This window comes from Capricornis sumatraensis, chromosome 16 (assembly GCF_032405125.1).
Source record: "Capricornis sumatraensis isolate serow.1 chromosome 16, serow.2, whole genome shotgun sequence".
In the NCBI taxonomy this organism is placed as follows: domain Eukaryota; kingdom Metazoa; phylum Chordata; class Mammalia; order Artiodactyla; family Bovidae; genus Capricornis; species Capricornis sumatraensis.
In genome coordinates, this window is record NC_091084.1 from 79247595 (window position 1) to 79267560 (window position 19966).

Here is a 19966-nt window from a genome sequence, read left to right on the forward strand (position 1 = left end):
ACCCTCTTTGGTCATGAAAGGGAATAACTGCATTAGGAGAAATCCTCAGAATTCTAGCCCTGGAAGAGGCTGCAGTGGTGGTTGAGCCTTGTGGCTCAGAAAATGGACTTACAGGTTATCCCGGTCAGGCACGAGACAGATGACCCTTGGTGGCTAATGTTTGGGCAAGCCATATCATCTGTAACAGTTTCTGAATCTTAACACTGTTGGCATTTTAGGGTCAGATAATTCTTTATTGTTCAGGGCTGTTCTGTGTACTATAAGACATTTCATAACATCCCTGGCTTCTGCCCCCTGGGTGTCAATGCCATTCCTCCCTCTTTGTTGCAATAATCAAAAAAGTATCTATATGGTGTCAAACGTCCCACTGGGGGCAGCAATGTTCTTAGTTGAGATGAGAACCACTGATCTATAGGAAATGTTTGGAATCTTTCCTAATTTGGGTTTCTTTTCCAAATGAGTAAGCGTGTTTCAGATGAGCATATTTTGGGATCCTAAACTTTTCTTCGTGAGCAATCATGAGTTTGACTTGGTTAAGAGCAAAACACTTTTGCTTCTAATATTTGTATTGTTATTAGCATTATTCAGCTACTCTATTTTCTCTCAAGCCTAGAACATATCCCGACCTGTATTATTAAATGTGTGCGTGTGTATATGTGTGTGTGTGTATCTGTCCACTCGAATACCTTCTACAGCTGTATGTAAGCTGTGGGAACAGTCAACTTTCTTGCACACAGAAGCTCTACAGCTGACTTTTATTCATGAGACTCTGCTTTTCCTGGCACCTACTGTCAGTGCTTGAGCGTTCTTTTCCTGTTTTTCCTCCCTATCCATATACCACTGTCCTTTTCTTCTTGGTAAGTGTTGCCTTTAGTTTATCCAGGACGAGAGTCGCAGACACCAGACCCCTCGATTGGCATCCTGCTTCCCATCCTTCTTGGATCATCTCCTTCCCTGTACAGTAGCCAGAGTGATGAGATGCCCATTAAGAATGCTTAATAGCTCTTCTGTTTTCCTCTTCAGATTCCACCCCAGTAAGTCTGAAATAAAGCAGGCTGCTTTTTCAAGGCACAAGGCCTGGGATCGTCTCTCTGTGGGAGCATTTCAGTCATGCCTTCTGGCTCGACAGCTGTTTGCTTCCGGGAAACAGGGTGATAAGGATTGTGGCTCTCTGGTGACTCACCCAGGCAGAAGATCAGGTGCTGCTTCTCGTAGTCGAAGAATTTGATTCTGTTCTTGCCATACTGAATGGAGAGAGGATAGAACGAAAGTAAGAACAATATAGACTTCTGTTATACTCAAGGTTGGGTGTGTGCGTGTGCACATGCACGTGTGTGTGTGTCTGTATGTGTGTGTGCATATGTGTGTGTGTCTGTGTGTGTGCGTGTGTGTCTGTGTGTGTCTGTGTGTGTTTGTGTGTGTGTGTGTGTGTAGAATCTCTATGGAAAGAGCCATCTGGTCAGAGTTCATTTACTGTCAAAGTGAAGGCACTGAGGAACCAGAACTGAAGGGGAAGGAAATATTGTGGTGCCTTTTTCTTTATGTAAATGTGGGCAATTCTTGCAGGAATGGTTTATTCCATTTGCAGATGACACCACCCTTATGGCAGAAAGTGAAGAGGAGCTAAAAAGCCTCTTGATGAAAGTGAAAGAGGACAGCGAAAAAGTTGGCTTAAAGCTCAACATTCAGAAAACGAAGATCATGGCATCTGGTCCCATCAGTTCATGGGAAATAGATGGGGAAACAGTGGAAACAGAGTCAGAATTTTTTAGGGGGGGGCTCCAAAATCACTGCAGATGGTGACTGCAACCATGAAATTAAAAGACACTTACTCCTTGGAAGAAAAGTTATGACCAACCTAGATAGTATATTCAAAAGCAGAGACGTTACTTTGCCGAATAAGGTCCATCTAGTCAAGGCTATGGTTTTTCCAGTGGTCATGTATGGATGTGAGAGTTGGACTGTGAAGAAGGCTGAGCGCCGAAGAATTGATGCTTTTGAGCTGTGGTGTTGGAGAAGACTCTTGAGAGTCCCTTGGACTGCGAGGAGATCCAACCAGTCCATTCTGGAGGAGATCAGCCCCGGGATTTCTTTGGAAGGAATGATGCTAAAGCTGAAGCTCCAGTACTTTGGCCACCTCATGCGAAGAGTTGACTCACTGGAAAAGACTCTGATGCTGGGAGGGATTGGGGGCAGGAGGAGAAGGGGACGACCGAGGATGAGATGGCTGGATGGCATCACGGACTCGATGGACGTGAGTCTGAGTGAACTCCGGGAGATGGTAATGGACAGGGAGGCCTGGCGTGCTGTGATTCATGGGGTTGCAAAGAGTCGGACATGACTGATCGACTGAACTGAACTGAACTGAACTGATCGTTTATTATTATTCTCATGGGAGCCATTTTAAAATTTTTGTCCTGGTGTAAATAGAATGGTGATGGAGGAGAAATATTTCTGATAAGTTTTCAAGGTATTCTTCAACCTATGTGCTTAGAATTCTGCTTGAAGCTCAGTCTGCTTGTATCCATTCATCCATTTAACAGATATTTGTTGAATAGTTACATTATAAAACGCATAGTCATAACTCTGGTATCTACTTCATCTTTCATCTTTTAATTCCATCATGGATCTCATGCTGTGGTTTACTCATTTTAAGGCTTGATAATATATAATCTTACCACTGGGAATTTGAGTTGTTTCCTAGGAGTCTTCTTAGTTAATTTAGTCTGTGCCCAAATGCACAAAGGCAGCAAATATCTTGAGAGGAGGCATAGAAATAATGGTTTATCTCTATAACCTAAGAGACACTTAATAAATGCTTAGTTGAAGGAATTAATGAATGAATGATAATTCAAATCCCCTCTATAATTTTACCTTATGTTCAGTTACAACACTGTGAGCCGTGTTTAATATGTTGCTTTTCCCATTCTTTTGACACCTTCCCTTCTATATATTTCTTCTGTTGTTTAGATATTAGACTTGACCCTTGGTTCTTTTACTATCATAAATAAAAATAAATGTCATGGTGATAAAGTAATGATAGTTATTTGCAGTTACTCCCAAGCTTCTGGATATTTAAGTGGTAGGAAACTTGAAAGAGGGAGTTGGTGGAGAATTTTGGAGAGTTGGCAAATGTAGGTGAAGGATTGATTTATGAGTGTGGTTCCAAAGGAGAAGTCTAACTTTTCCAGAGTATGAGCACGGGACCTGGGCCTAGAGGATTTAAATAATACTTGTTAAAGGAATGAATGTTTGAAGAAAGTGGTAGAAAGACTGACAGTAAAATGGGAAGAACAGAAACATTTAAGGCTTATCAGAATTAGTTGTGTTGCAAAACAGCTGAATTTAGAGATTAACTGATTGTAAGTAATGTGGTGTGCATTGGCTTTGAAATTATAGTAAATAGAAACCTAAGCCTCAAGGGATATGTGTCTCGAATGATGGAGAAGTGATGATGTCTCCATCCTCTGTGAAGAGGCAGCATGTGAACTGGATACAGTTCTACAGAAGGGACTTCTGGAGGGGGCCAGGCTGCCTCATGGACTCCAATGAGACAAATCTCCATTGCTGTGAGGGAATGAGGAGAGAAGTCAAAATGTCATAAGTTTAGTGATCAGCCAAGGAGTTCACAGGGATTCCCTGGTGGCTTCAGCCTGTAAAGAGTCTGCCTGCAATGTGGGAGACCCAGGTTTGATCCCTGGAGAAGGAAATGAAGAATACTCCGGTATTCTTGCTTGGAAAATCCCTACAGTCCATAGGGTCGCAAAGAGTCAGACAGGACTGAACGACTTCACTTTAGGAGTTTGCAAACTTTGGAGAGCTCTGACTTGTTTGTGGAGTCATTGTGAAGAACAACTGACTGAAGAATGCAGTCAAGGTTTCTTTCTTTCTTTTATTTTCTTTATATCTTGGCAGGAGACTTTTCCCTAATTGGAAGAAGGTTGTCTTCCCAAACTGGGAAAACCTATTTTGAGAAAGTTGCACAATTCTGGTTACCACAAAGTCCACACAGCAAGTGACCAAGCTACACTCCTTTGTTTTTAGAAAGCTCCTAAATTCTTCCAGAAGGAAACAGAGCCTCTTCCTAAGCACGTAATTCTCCGGATCCATCATTTCTTCTCAAGGAAAGATACCTTTCTGTGGTTATCCTTCTGCCTTCTATCTTGAAAGCAGACTCTAAAAATCTTGGTAATAATCCTTACAGGCTGGTTTTTAAGCTGAGGTTTAAGAAAGTCAACAGCTGAGATATCCTGGAGTTTGCCTTCCTTTTTCTTTTCCTTAAGAAATCTGAATTAGAGGCGAGGTCCTGTGTATTATGAGGCATTTGAGCTGAGTTTCATGTATAAATGAACCAAAACAAACCTAAACTAAAAATAACAGCTTAGTTTCTTCCAACAGCTAGAATTAGTTGACATAACTAGATATATAGATGTTTCATGATTTAGCAGTTGTTGAATGTACTGCCATGCCTTCCATGTGATTTAGCCTGAATGACTTTTAAGATCATTAAGTCATTCCTTCCGCATTTTCTTCTTTTCTTACAACACCAGATTCACTTATTTAAAATCTATATCCTGCAGATGAATGGATAAGAAAGCTGTGGTACATATATACAATGGAGTATTACTCAGCCATTAAAAAGAATACATTTGAATCAGTTCTAATGAGGTGGATGAAACTGGAGCCTATTATACAAAGTGAAGCAAGCCAGAAAGAAAAACACCAATACAGTATACTAACACATATATATGGAATTTAGAAAGATAGTAACGATAACCCTGTATGCAAGACAGCAAAAGAGACACAGATGTATAGAACAGTCTTTTGGGCTCTGTGGGAGAGGGCGAGGGTGGGATGATTTGGCATTAAAACATGTATAATATCACATATGAAACGAATCGCCAGTCCAGGTTTGATGCATGATACTGGATGCTTGGGGCTGGTGCACTGGGACGACCCAGAGGGATGGTATGGGGAGGGACGAGGGAGGGAGGTTCAGGATGGGGAACATGTGTATACTTGTGGCAGATTCATGTTGATGTATGGCAAAACCAAAACAATATTGTAAAGTAATTAACCTCCAATTAAAACAAATAAATTTATATTAAAAAATAAATAAAATCTATATCCTGGACTTAAAAAGAGATGCTCTGATAACATACTTGAAGCCAGAATCTCCAGCCTGATCTCCTCAAGACAAAGGCGTAGACCTTTCCAAGAACTACTTCCTGAAACATTTCTCTAGTGCTGAGGATTTCTAAACATACCTTGACAGGTTGTAAATCTCCAATAACAAAAAGTGGGCCTCCGTCAATATCTGGGTCTTTGGGGTAGATGTTTGTTTTTACATGGTGTTGGAAGTGCCGGTGATTCCACCATTTTGAAGATAAGCCCTAAGGAGAAAAGAACATTCATTAGATGCAAGATTTCTCTCCGGAAATATCTTTCATTATCAGAGTTTTCCAAAACTAAAGAAAATCAACCCTGAATATTCATTGGAAGGACTGATGCTGAAGCTGAAGCTCCAATACTGACCACCTGATGTGAAGAGCCAACTCACTGGAAAAGACCCTGATGCTGCGAAAGACTGAGGGCAGGAAGGAAAGGGGATGACAGAGGATGAGATGGTTGGATGATATCACCCATTCAATGGACATGAAAAAAGCAACTTTGTGAACTGGTGATGGACAGGGAGGCCTTATGTGCTGTGTTCATGAGGTCGCAATGAGTCGGACCTGACCAGCATCTGAATAGTAACAATCAGAGTTTTCTGCCTACATCTCCAAAGTTTAATTAGGATATGGATTCCTGGAACATGCCACCACCCCTCATTCCTGGGTCACAGAATGATTCATTGCCTAGAGGCTCTAAAAGCTTACCAGCAAATAATTATCTTACCCAGGAACACAAATTCCAGGTTAAAACAAACTCCTGATAATGAAGAAGAATAAAAACCATTGAAATGAAATGTTTTTCCATCTTTCTTTCTTTTTTTTTTTTGTCCTCCTTTTAAAAAGAAACATGAAATAGGTAGAGCAGATAGAACACTTCTTATTTTATAAATAAAGAAATTTCAGCTCTAAAACTAACTAGTTCTTGGGGGGAAATGGCCCCAGGGTTCCTAATTCAATGAATATTTTAAAAAGTCATGGATCTGAAGTCATCTCCTATGGGGGCTTGCCTCTGATCATCACGTGTTCAAGCTTCAATGATCTCATTACATATGAAAGAATAAAAGTATTTTAGTTGATGCTGGGCTCATGTCATCTCTGATTAAGTTGTTTGGGACTTTTTTCTCTTTCAGTGAAAATCTTAAGGTTTTAACAGAGAAAAGGATTTGGAAGCACATCAACTTACTTGCATCCACTGGATGTATAAATGCATCTGTGTGGTTTGGGAAAATTATCTACCCTTTGATGTTCAGTTTCATCTTCAGTAAATATAGTATAATATAATGACATTTACCTGCATGGGTTGTTTAAGGAGACATGAATTGCTGTATGTAGAATACTGGCATATTGAGATATTAAATTTCTCTTCCCTTCCCCTATTATGTTAATCATTTATAAAAGAATAAGCAATAGTCATAGCTTTTACTGAATATATGACATCTCTCAAAAAATGATTAATGTGCATTTTAGGTCTCCAGTGCTCAATAGAGTAGCCCTTATCTATTTGTGGCCACTGAGCACTTAATAAGTGACCAGTCAAATTGAGGCGGGCTGTGTAAGGATATAATACATACTAGATTCAAAGCCTCAGAATGAAAAAAGAATTTTTATATTTCTTTTGTGTTAAAATGAAAATATTTGAAATATATACAGGAATAATAAAGTTGGAAGAGGGTATTTGCTGTGACCAGTGTGTTCTCTTGGCAAGATTCCATTGGCTTTTGCCCTGCTTCATTCATCCCAAGGTCAAACTTGCCTGTTAAGCCAGGTATCTCTTGATTTCCTACTTTTACATCCCAGCCCCCTTTGATGCAAAGGACATCTTTTTTCAGTTTTATTTCTGGAAGGTCTTGTAGGTCTTCATAGAACCATTCCACTTCAGCTTCTTTGGCATTAGTGTTTGGGTCATAGACTTCGATTACTGTGATATTGAATGGTTTGCCTTGGAAATGAACAGAGATCATTCTTTAATTTTTGAGACTGCATCCAAGTACTGCATTTAGGACTCTTGTTGATTATGAGGGTTACTCCATTTCTTCTAAGGAATTTTTGCCCACAGTAGTAGATATAATGTTCATCTGAATTACATTCGCCCATTCTGGTCCATTTTAATTCACTGATTCCTAAAATGTCGATGCTCACTCTTGCCATCTTCTGTTTGACCACTTCCAATCTGCCTTGATTCTTGGGCCTAACATTCCAGGTTCCTATGCAATATCGCTCTTTACAGCGCTGGACTTTACTTCCACCACCAGTCACATCCACAGCTCACCACTGTTTTCACTTTGGCTCTGTCTCTTCATTCTTGCTGGAGTTATTTCCCTGCTCTTCTCCAGTAGCACATTGGGTACCTACCGACCTGGGACTTCATCTTTCAGTGTCATATCTTTTTGCCACTTCATCCTGTTCATGGGGTTATCAAGGCAAGAATACTGAAAAGGAGTACAAAATGAAGCAGGGCAAAGGCTAGCAGAGTTAGCTCGGCTTGGATTACTGTGATTCTAAATGGTTTGCCTTGGAAACGAACAGAGATCATTCTGTCATTTGGTTTCTCACCAAATCCTAGAACATCATAGAAAAGCTAATATCCAGTTGAAGTCCTGGTTTTTGAGATGGGAACATTGAGAGCCAGAGATAGAATCTGACTTGTTCAGGGTCCAGTGAGCATTATCAGAGCCTGGGCTAAAACCTACTTTCATCAATCCATGTACTGTTATCTAGCATCTGTCCATCTATCCATCCATCATTCCATCCATCCATCCATTCCTTCATGCATTCAACAAATGCTTATTGAAGGCCTACTGTGTGTTAGGCACTCTATTAGGCACTACATTTCAGGGGTGCATAGGATAGTGTTCCTGTCCTTCTGGAGCATATCTGAGGGGGATAAGACCAACTGCCCCTGCTTTTTCCAGTAGTCTGGATTTTGCAACCCTCAACTCTTAAACCGAGCCATCTAACTTTCCATGGTTTCTCTCTTTTGTTAAACTTTTATCTATTCTGCATCATTTCTTTTATTTGTACATTGTCTTTCCAGGATTAAATGGTTTGCTGGATTCCCCTAGCCTCCTAGAAGTACATGTCCAGACCCCTTCTAAGAATATCTCTACTCATGACTTTATAGGGTATATGTCCTGAGAAGTGGTTCTTTAATGGTGTACCAGGGATTGGGCCAAATAGTTTGTTGGCTAAGAAAACACAGAACTTCTTAAATAAAATTAACCATTTCTCCTAAACATTTAAAATTCTAATTTTAGCATATATGTTATAATGTTTGTGTGTGTGTGTGTGTGTGTGTGTGTGTGTGTAGTCACTACATTGTTAGTATATTTACACTTTACTTGTGGGGTGTGTAGTAACATTTTTTGCTGATAAGTGTATGTAGAAACCACTGCTTAGTGAAATGACTTTCAGAATCCCATCATACTCCTGGAACTTTCTGTACCTTGAGATGACCCATCACAAATTTTTGCATCAGGTGGTTCCATTTGGACTTCTTAAATATGGAAAGGTGTCCCATGTCATGTTGCAGAAATGAACCCTGAGCCTAGAAGAGACAGGGTTACTGTCAGAGAAGTTGACAAGGTAAGAAGAAAGTAGTAAGTGAGCCCTCTGGTAGACTTGGGAACCCCTGGGAATATCAAGAGATCTCTGTGTGTATCTGTCACACTTGCTGTGTTCTTTCCCATCTCTGTGCCTTTGCACAGGTGGTTCTGTTAGCTGACAATACTCTTCTCTCAACTGTCACAGTCTTCCAGTGTGGAATGGAAGGAGGATGCCTTTGGAGTCAGGCTGACTAGGGCTCTAAACTGCCCTTTACCACTTTACAAGTTATACAACTCTTGGCAAGCTAGTCAGTACCTCTGAACTCAGTTCTTTGTTTGAGAAGCAGGGATTATAATATACCTTACTCATTCAGCTGTTGTGCAGCTGAATACACGTAAAATTCCTGATAATGCTAAGCAGTCAAATATTTGTTTCCTTTCTTGATTCCAAAAGTTGCTTTTCAGAGAATAAACCAAGTTGACTTTTCAATAAAAAAAATGAGCAGATAAAATTTTGTAATTAACACTGATGTTAATTCTCCATGAAATCATCCCCAATTGCCTCAATTAGAATTAGATACCTCTTTCTGCTCCAACAGCACATGCTTGTTTCTTTTCCTTCTGCCTTATATCATGTCTAGATATTTCAATGACCAGCTCCTCCCCTGGAAGACCATTTCCCAAGTGCAGGGCCAGGTGTGTTTCCCTTTGTGTCCACAATACAGTGTTGTGGCCATAGAATGCCATCTTCAGAGATCTGTGCTTCATTCAAAGGATTTATCAATTGCCCTGCTACATGCCAGTTGCTGATTGCCATTTCTGGTAGAATACATGATCCTTCAGTTCAGTTCAGTCGCTCAGTCGTGTCCAACTCTTGGCCACCCCATGAATCGCAGCCTCCTGTCCATCACCAACTCCCGGAGTTCACTCAGACTCACGTCCATCGAGTCGGTGATGCCATCCAGCCATCTCATCCTCTGTTGTCCCCCTCTCCTCCTGCCCCCAGTCCCTCCCAGCATCAGAGTCTTTTCCAAGGAGTCAACTTTTCGCATGAGGTGGCCAAAGTACTGGAGCTTCAGCTTTAGCATCATTCCCTCCAAAGAAATCCCAGGGCTGATCTCCTTTAGAATATACTGGCTAGATCTCCTTGCAGTCCAAGGGACTCTCAGGAGTTTTCTCCAACACCACAGTTCAAAAGCATCAATTCTTCAGCACTCAGCCTTCTTCACAGTCCAACTCTCACATCCATACATGACCACTGGAAAAACCATCCTATTATCATGTAATAATAAATAGACTCTCTTCATAGACTGGTGTATTGATAAGTATTGGTGAAATGAGGCTTTTGGCTAGGGTCTCAGGGAATTTTTTAAAAAAATACATATATTTAACTTCTTTTTAGTAGAATCTGTTTTTTTTTAAGTGGAAGCATTTTTAAACAGCATGTATAAATAGTAATATATATATGTATATATATATATATACACACACACACACATGTATAGGTATAAATTAATGTGGGGCTTCCTTTTTTCATGGTGGCTAAGACAGAAAAGAATCTGCCTGCAATGTGGGAGACTCGGATTTGATCCCTGGGTCAGGAAGATTCCCTGGTAAAGGGAATGGCAACCTACTCCAGTATTCTTGACTGAGGAAATCCATGGACAGCGGAGCCAGTTATAGTCCGTGGGGTCAAAAAGGTTGGAAACAACTGAGCGATTAAAAAGAGAACAAAATAAGCTCGTGTGTGTGCCTATAATCTTAACAAAATCATTGAACAACCATGAAAAATGTTGGTTGGTTAATGAACGAAAGACAAAGGTGAAGGTTACGTGGCCTAGAACGGAACTTCAGTTACTGACATTGTGTGGATAACGTCGGGCAAAGAGCAGCAACTGTCAAGGATATTTACCACATGCCAGTCTCTGTGCTAAGTACTCTACAGAGTAACTTGCTTAGTTCTCCTCAGAATATTTCCATAAAAAATTGTTACCCCATGTTACAGATAACTTAGCTTAACAGGAAATGGCAGGCAGCCACTGATACCAGTATAAAGAGAGAAGAAAAATTCTGAGGTTTCCCATAGAGCCATTCCCTGGGCTTAAGATACCTACTTACCTGAGCAACCATGAGAAGAAAAGAAATGAACATTGTGATAAGCCAGCCACTGCCAAAATGCCACACTATTACCCAAGCCAGGGCCTCCAAAATCAAGATCTGGGCGAGGTGAAGGAAGAAGAACCCCAGGTTGGCACTGAACATATTCAAGGTCTCTAATGTCCTCCGCAGTTCTTGGAAATCTTCCACCAACCGGGACTGTGAGATAAGCATGCAAGAAAGGAATTGGTTCCTTCAGTGGAGAGGGAGCACAGATGAGCATATATTATTCATCTATTTTATCAGTGTATGATACCTTAATTTTATGAATAGATGTTTATTTATTTAATAAATTTAATTAGGCATAATTTAAACAAGAAAACGAAACCTTAAAAAATTAACAAAAAGCAAAATGCTTAAAACAAGTTATGATAATATTTTTTTTTTTCTGGAGAAGGGACAAATCAGTAGTGATTTATAAACTGTCCTCAAATTGTTATGGGACTTATAACTTACTTCTTTTTGGGAGGATGGGGGAGGTTCAGTGAACAGATATATAACTTTAACAATTCTTTTTAAAACTGATTAATTAAACAAATCTGATGCAGATAATTTCTTTTGAGGCCTTTATTGAATTTGTGGCAATATTGCTTTTATTTTATTATTTTTTTTTTGGGGGGGGAGCTGTGAAGCATGTGAGATCTGGATTCCCTGACGAGGGATCAAAGCTGCACCCCCTGCATTGAAAGGAGAAGTCTTAACAACTGGGCTGCCAGGGAAAACCCCTTAAATTAATTTTCTACTTTTCCAAACAAAAAGGTTTATTGAAGTATAGTTGATTAACAATGTTGTATTGGTTTCAGGTGTACAGCAAATCATATATGTATATATATATATATACACACACACACACATATTGTTTCTTCAGATTCTATCCCGTTGTAGACCGTTACGAGATATTGAATAGAGATCCCTGCCAAACAGCAGGTCCTTGTTGTTTGTCTGCTTTGTATGTGGAAGTGTGTAGCTATGAATAATAATTGCCTTTTTAAATCAATGTGTTGTTTGATCTCTGATTATACTTTGGGGAACTTTGCTATCTATATGGATCTGTGTTACTTTCTATGTTATCGGCTATTTAGTGTGGGCAAAAGACTCCTTTATGAAAGATAGCATTCACGTAGATTAGCTCAAAGGATGAATTTCTTGTGAGATGCTCAGAAGCTCTACAGGAATGAGACAGGGTGTCCTGTGGTATTTGTGGTGTGTCTATTGGCTGAAGGAGTCCTTACTCTGTGTACATGTACTGTGCTTACATATGTACGTCAAGTGCTAGCATGGATTTATGAACTTGCACATACTCGAGAGTCAGCGGAAGGCCTGGGAAGAAATATCTCCTTAGCTTAATAACTATAGTGGGTTTGAAACTCAGACTGTTGAGAAAGTGACCAGGGTATAAGAATGAAAACTTGATTGTTCAGATGTAAAAGAAAAGAGTAAAATTTGAAATATTAATTTAAAAAAAAGCTATGAACAATCCTAGAAGCAAGAAAATTCATTTCAAAATTCACTGATACAACTTTTAAATGATCCAATACCTGGGAAGGGTCTGGATGGGCTCATCTCTAAAGACCCCATGAACATCAGAATGCTGGTGGCCACAGATAACTTTAATAGATCACACAAGTGTGCTAGTCAACAAAAGGGTTCAAAATATAGTACTTAGGTGCAAAATCAAAAATGAAAGATGATCTCTGTTCATTTCCAAGGGAAACCATTCACTAGCAGAGTAATCCAAGTCTGTGCTCTGATCACTAATGCTGAAGAAGCTGAAGTTGGATGGTTCTCTGAAGATTTACAAGACCTTCTAGAACTAACACCAAAAAAAGATGTTCTTTTTATCATCAGTTCAGTTCAGTCGCTCAGTCGTGTCTGACACTTTGTGACCAAATGGACTACCGCACACTAGGCTTCCCTGTCCATTATCAACTCTTGGAGCTTACTCAAACTCATGTCCATTTAGGTGGTGATTCCATCCAATCATCTCATCCTCTGTCATCCCCTTCTCCTCCCACATTCAATCTATCCCAGCATCAGGGTCTTTCCAAATGAATCAGTTCTTCACATCAGGTAGCCAAAGTATTGCAGTTTCAGCTTCAGCATCAGTCCTTTAAATGAATATTCAGGACTGATCTCCTTTAGGATGGACTGGTTGTATCTCCTTGCAGTCCAAGGGACTCTCAAGAGTCTTCTCCAGCATCACAGTTCAAAAGCATCAATTCTTCAGCGCTTAGCTTTCTTTCATCATAGGGGATTAGAATGCAAGGGAAGTCAAAGGTATCTGGAGTAACAGGCAAGCTTGGTCTTGGTGTACGAAATGAAGCTCAGCAGAGGCTAACAGAGTTTTCCCAAGAGAACGGACTGGTCATAACAAACACCCTCTTCCAACAACATGATAGATGACTCTACACATGGACATCACCAGATAGTCAATACCAAAATCAGATTGATTATATTCTTTGCAGCCAAAGATAGAGAAGCTCTATACAGTCAGCGAAAACAAGACCAGGAGCTGATTATGGCTCAGATCATGAACTCCTTATTGCCAAATTCAGACTGAAATTGAAGAAAGTAGGGGAAACCACTAGGCCATTCATGTATGACCTAAAGTAAATCACTTGCAGTTATACAGTGGAAGTGAGAAATAGATTCAAGGGATAACATCTGATAGACAGAGTGCCTGAAGAACTATGGACCTAGGTTCACAAATTGTACTGGAGGTGGTGATCAAAATCATCCCCAAGGACAATAACTGCAAAATGGCAAACCAGTGTTTGAGGAGCCCTTACAAATATCTGAGAAAAGAAGAGAAGTGAAAGGCAAAGGAGAAAAAGAAAGATATACCTATCTGAATGCAGAATTCCAAAGAATAGCAAGGAGAAATAAGAAAGCCTTCCTCACTGATCAATGCAAAGAAATAGAGAAAAACAATAGAATGGGAAAGACTGGAGATCTCTTCAAGAAAATTAGGGAAAATTTCATACAGAGATGGGCACAGTAAAGGACAGAAACCATACGGACCTAACAGAAGCAGAAGATATCCAGAAGAGGTGGCAAGAATACAGAGAAGGACTATACAAAAAAGATCTTAATGAACCAGATAACCATGATGGTTTTGCGATCACTCACCTAGAGCCAGACATGCTGGAGTGTGAAGTCAAGTAGGTCTTAGAAAGCATCACTACCAACAAAGGTAGCAGAGGTGATAGAATTCCAGCTGAGCTATTTCAAATCCTAAAAGATGATGCTGTTAAAGTGCTGCATTCAATATGCCAGCAAACATGGGAAACTCAGCAGTGGCCACAGGACCTGAAAAATCAATTTTAATCCCAATCCCAAAGAAAGGCAATGCCAAAGGATGTTCAAACTTCTGCACAATTGCAGTCACTTCACACACTAACAAAAGAATTCTTAAAATTCTCCAATCTAGGCTTCAACAATACGTGAACCAAGAACTTCCAGATGTTCCAGCTGAATTTAGAACAGGCAGAGAATCCAGCAATCAAATTGCTAATATCTGTTGGATCATAGAGAAAGCAAGGGAATTCCAAAAGACATCTACTTCTGCTTCACTCACTGTGCTAAAGCCTTTGACCATGTGGATCACAGCAAACTGTGGAAAATTCTTCAATCGCTGGGAATACCAGACCGCCTTACCTGCCTACTGAGCAACCAGTATGTAGGTCAAGAAGTAACAGAATTGGACATGGAACAACTGAGTGGTTCCAAATTGGGAAAGGAGTACATCAAGGCTGTATGCCATCACCCTGCTTATTTAACTTCTATGCAGAGTATATCATGAGAAATATTGGGCTGAATGAAGCAGAAGCTGGAATCAAGACTGCCAGGAGAAATATCAATAACCTCATATATGCAGATGACAGCACCCTTATGGCAGAAAGTGAAGAGGACCTAAAGAGCCTCTTGATGAAGGTGAAAGAGGAGAGTGAAAAAGCTGGTTTAAAATTCAAGATTCAAAAATGAAGATCATGGCAACTGGTCCCATGATTTAATGACAAATAGATGGGGTAAACAATAAAAACAGTGACAGACTTTATTTTCTTGGGCTCCCAGATCACTGCAGACTATGACTGCAGCCATGAAACTGAAGCTTGCTTGCTCCTTGGAAGAAAAGACAAAACTAGACAACATTTTAAAAAGCAGAGACGTTACTTTGCCAACAAGTGTCTGTCTAGTCAAAGCAATGGTTTTTCTAGTAGTAATGTATGGATGTGAGAATTGGACTATAAAGAAGTCTGGGCACTGAAGAATTGATGCTTGAACTGTTGTGTTGGAGAAGACTCTTCAGAGTCCCTTGGACTGCAAGAAGATCAAACCAGTCAATCCTAAAGGAAATCAGTCTTGAATATCCATTAGAAGGGCTGATGTTGAAGCTGAGGTTCCAATCCTTTGACCACATAATAGGAAGAGCTGACTCATTGGAAAAGACCCTAATGCTGGGAAAGATTGAAGGTATGAGGAAAAGGGGACAACAGAGAATGAGATGGCTGGATGGCATCACCGACTCAGTGGATATGAGTTTGAACAAGCTCTGGGAGATGGTGAAGGACAGGGGAGCCTGGCGTGCTGCAGTCCATGAGGTCACAAAGAGTCAGACACAACCTAGCAACTGAACAAAAGCAACAGGGTGTTTCCAAGCTTGGTTGATTTTACCATCACAGTCACTGTACTGTTGGGGATCGCTAAAGCCCAGAAGAGTGATTAATGTGAAATCCTCAGCAAGGGATGGAAGCTGGACTTTAGCCTGTACTTCCTGACATTCAGTTTTGTGCTCAAACACTAATTGTCTATATACATATCTCCGGGTAATCACAGATGCACAAAGAAAATTCACATCAGCTCTTTATCCTCAGGGATCAACACTGTTTTAGATAATGAACAATTATAGCTCTCAACCATGAATGGGATTATGTTTTCCTTTAGAGAAAATATTTAGGGAAAACAACAAAGCTCTGCATCATTTCCTCTTTTTACCCTAGTGCGTCCTGCCCTAAATGACTCTCTAAACTTAGAGGCTTGCAAGGTACTTGCGTGACTGCTGAGTTTATGATAATTGTAGTCTCTAAAGTTTATTGAACATTTTCTACATTCCGGGCACTGTTCTAAGCACTTTAAATGCCTTTAACTCTTTCAGTAATCTCCCAATAACACTTATATGGTTGATTCTATTGTTGCTATTTTACACAGAGGGACACTGAACCACAACACGTTTGGTAACTGGCCTAGACTCATATCCCACAGTCTCAAGCCCTTCAAAGTCAGGGTCCCAAGATGGATGGGCCATGATGGAAAGTTGTGACCAAACATGGTCAGAAGGGAATGGCAAACCACTTCAGTATTCTTGCCTCAAGAATCCCATGAACAGTATGAAAAGGCTAAAGCTATGACACTGAAAGATGAGCCCCCCCAGGTAAGTAGATGTCCAATATACTACAGGGAAACTGTGGAGAAATAGCACCCGAAAGAATATGAGACTAGGCCAAGGCAGAAATGACACCCAGTTATGGATGTGTTTAGTGGGGAAAGTAAAGCCTGATGATGTAAACAACAATATTGCATAGAGACCTGGAAAGTTAGGTCCATGAATCAAGGTAAACTGGACATGGGCAAGCAGGAGATGGCAAGAGTGAACATCAACATTTTAGGAATCAGTGAACTACAATGTAAGGGAATAGGTGAATTTAATTCATATGACCATTGTATCTACTACTGTGGTCAAGAATCCCTTAGAAGAGATGGAGTAGCTCTCATAGTCAACAAAAGAGTCTAAAATGTAGTACTTGGGTGCATTCTAAAAAATGAGAGTATGATCTCTGTTTGATTCCAAGGCAAACCATTCAGTATCACAGTAATCCAAATCTATGCCCTGACCCCTAATGCTGAAGAAGCTGAATTTGAATGGTTCTCTGAATTCCTACCACACCTTCTAGAACTAACACCAAAAAAAGATATCCTTTTCATCATAGGGAATTGGAACACAAAAGTAGGAAGTCAAGAGATACCTGGAGTAATAGGCAAGCTTGGCCTTGGAGTACAAAATGAAATTAGGCAAAGGCTAACAAATTTTTGCCTTTGTAAGAGAATGTACTGGTTATAGCAAACACCCTCTTCCAACAACACAAAAAACGACTCTACACATGGACATCACCAGATCGTCAATACTGAAATCAGATTGATTATATTCTTTGTGGCCAAAGATGGAAAAGCTCTATATATCAGCAAAAACAAGACCGGGAGCTGATTATGGCTCAGATCATGAACTCCTTATTGACAAGTTCAGACTGAAATTGAAGAAAGTAAGCCATTCAGGTATGAACTTGCAGTAATACAGTGAAAGTGACAAATAAATTCAAGGGATAGGATCTGATAGAGCGCCTGAAGAACGATGGACAGAGGCTCATAACATTGTACAGGAGGTGGTGATCAAACTCATCCCCAAGGAAAAGAAAAGCAAAATGGCAAAGTGGGATCTGAAGAGGCCTTACAAATATCTTAGAAAAAAGAGAAGTGAAAGGCAAAGGAGAAAAGGAAAGATATACCCAACTGAATGTAGAGTTGCAGAGAATAGCAAGTAGAGATAAGAAAGCATTCTTACACGAACAAAGCAAGAAGTAGAGGAAAATGACAGAATGGGAAAAACTAGAGATCTCTTCAACAAAATTGGAGATGTCAAGGGAACATTTCATGCAAAGATGGGCACAATAAAGGACAGAAATGGTAAAGACCTAACAGAAAAGAAGATAGTAAGAAGATGTGGCAAGAATAAAGAGAATTATGCAAAAAAAGCTCTAATGATGAAGATAACCACAATGATATGGTCATTCACCTAGAGCCAAACATTTTGGAGTGTGAAGTCAAGTAGGCCTTAGAAAGCACTGATATGAAAAATGCTAATGGAGGTGATTTAATGCTAATGGAAGTGCTGTAATTCCAGCTGAACTATTTGAAATCCCAAAAGATAATGCTATTATAGTGCTACACTCGACATGCTAGCAAATTTGGAAAACTCATCAGTGGTCACAGGACTTGAAAAATCAGTTTTCATTCCAATCCCAAAGAAAGGCAAGACCAAAGAACATTCAAAATACCACATAATTGCTCTCATTTCACATGCTAGCAAGGTAATGCTCAAAATCTTTCAAAGTAGGCTTCAACAGTGCATGAACTGAGAACTTCCAGATATACAAGTTGGATTTAAAAAAAGGAAGAGGAATCAAAAAATCAAATTACCAATATCTGTTGGATCATGGAAAAAGTAAGAGAATTAAAAAAACAAAAACAAAAACAAAACCTGCTTCACCGACTGCTCTAACATTCCTCTGGGTTTATTGTTTCTTCTGACCCTTTGTGGATCGCAACAATCTGTGGAAAACTCATAACAAAATGGGAGTACTAGACCCTCTTTCCTGCCTCCTGAGAAACCTGTATGCAGGTCAAGAAGCAACAGTTCGAACCAGACTTGGAACAATGGACTGGTTCCAAATTGGGAAAGGAGTATGTCAAGGCTGTATATTATCACCCTGCATATTTAAATTATATGCAGAGTATAGTATGTGAAATGCTGTGCTGGATGAAGCAGAAGCTGGAATCAAAATTTCTGGGAGAAATATCAACAACTTCAGATAAGATCATGCCACTCTAATGGCAGAAAGTGAAGAGGAATTAAAGAGTCTGTTGATGAAGGTGAAAGAGGAGGGTAAAAAAAGCTGTCTTCAAACTCAACATTCAAAAAATGAAGATCATGGCATTCAGTCCAATCACTTTATGGCAAATGGATGGGGAAAAATAGAAACAGTGACAGACTTTATTTTCTTGGGCTCCAAAAGTCACTGAAGCTGGTGACTGCAGCCATGAAATTAAAAGATGCTTGCTCCTTGGAAGAAAAGCAGTGACAAACCTAAATAGCATATTCAAAAGCAGAGACATTACTTTGCCAACAAATGTCCATATAGTCAAAGCTATGGGTTTTCCAGTAGTCAGGTATGGATGTGAGAGTTGGACCTGAAAGAAGGCTGAGCATCAAAGAATCGTTGCTTTTGAAATGTGGTGTTGGAGAAAACTCTTGAGCATCCCTTGGACAGCATGGAGATCAAACCTATCAGCCCTATAGGAAATCAACCCTGAATTTGCATTGAAATGACTGATGGTTAAGCTGAAGCCCCAATACATTGGCCACCTGATGGAAAGAACCAACTCATTGTAAAAGACCCTGGTGCCTGGAAAGGTTGAGAACAGGAAGAGCAGAGGGCGACAGAGGATGAGATTGTTGGATGGCATCATGGACTCAATGGAAACTCAAGCAAACTCTCGGAGATAGTGTAGGAACATGTAGGCCTGGCGTGCTGCAGTTCACAGGGTCGCGAAGAGTCAGACATGACTTACTGACCGAACAACAATATCTTGACTCCTACACCTTGTCATAGGAACTGGGCTGTTCGAACAACAATATCTCGACTCCTACACCTTGTCATAGGAACTGGGCTGTGTCCAGGCTGTGTGCCTGATGGCCCACTCGTCTCAGTACAGTGCGTTGCTTCCTGACACACAGCCTTGAGGGATGCACATGGACCTCAGGTGTCAGCCTAAGTATTCGTCTTGGGCCTGCACTTAACCAGTCCTCTTTCCTCAGATTCCTGCTATCCCCTTGTGAGTTTGTTTCTTCATTTCTTAAAATGGAAATATAATTCATATTCTTTCTGCCGCACAGTGATATCTGGATCACCACCTTGTACAAAGTATTTCAAAAGAATGGTACAATTGTAAGCTGTTTTAAAACATGAAGTGCAAAAAAATAAAAACAAAGAAGCGCTTAATACTACCTAAAATCCCTTTAAGCTTTGTGTGCAACCATTCTAGTGAATTCTAGTCTTATGGAGGCCCTGCCCTTTGAAGACAGTTTTTCAATCAACCAAAGTCTTGGTGAAATAAAAAAGTGATGCTTTACGTGGGGAATACCCAAAGGTTTGGAGCCAGGAAAGGTGAACTGGAGTTCCTGTCTTTGCTTTTCAGAAGGTAGTTTATTTTCCTGGAACTGTAATTTCTCCAATTGTAAAAAGAACTATAATTAGGATA

General features: G+C 40.1%; 1 protein-coding gene across 1 annotated transcript in view; it reads right to left on the reverse strand.

Annotated features, from left to right (window-relative positions):
- LOC138092265 (fatty acid desaturase 2-like protein FADS2B) overlaps positions 1-19966 on the reverse strand; it is a 37790-nt gene that overhangs the window by 8280 nt on the left and 9544 nt on the right. Inside the window, exons 3-6 of the mRNA XM_068988071.1 lie at positions 10835-11032; positions 8617-8718; positions 5268-5393; positions 1184-1244 (exon numbers count right to left, since the gene is read on the reverse strand). Coding sequence (XP_068844172.1) covers positions 1184-1244; positions 5268-5393; positions 8617-8718; positions 10835-11032 — 487 coding nt within the window. The remainder of the gene's footprint in view (positions 1-1183; positions 1245-5267; positions 5394-8616; positions 8719-10834; positions 11033-19966) is intronic.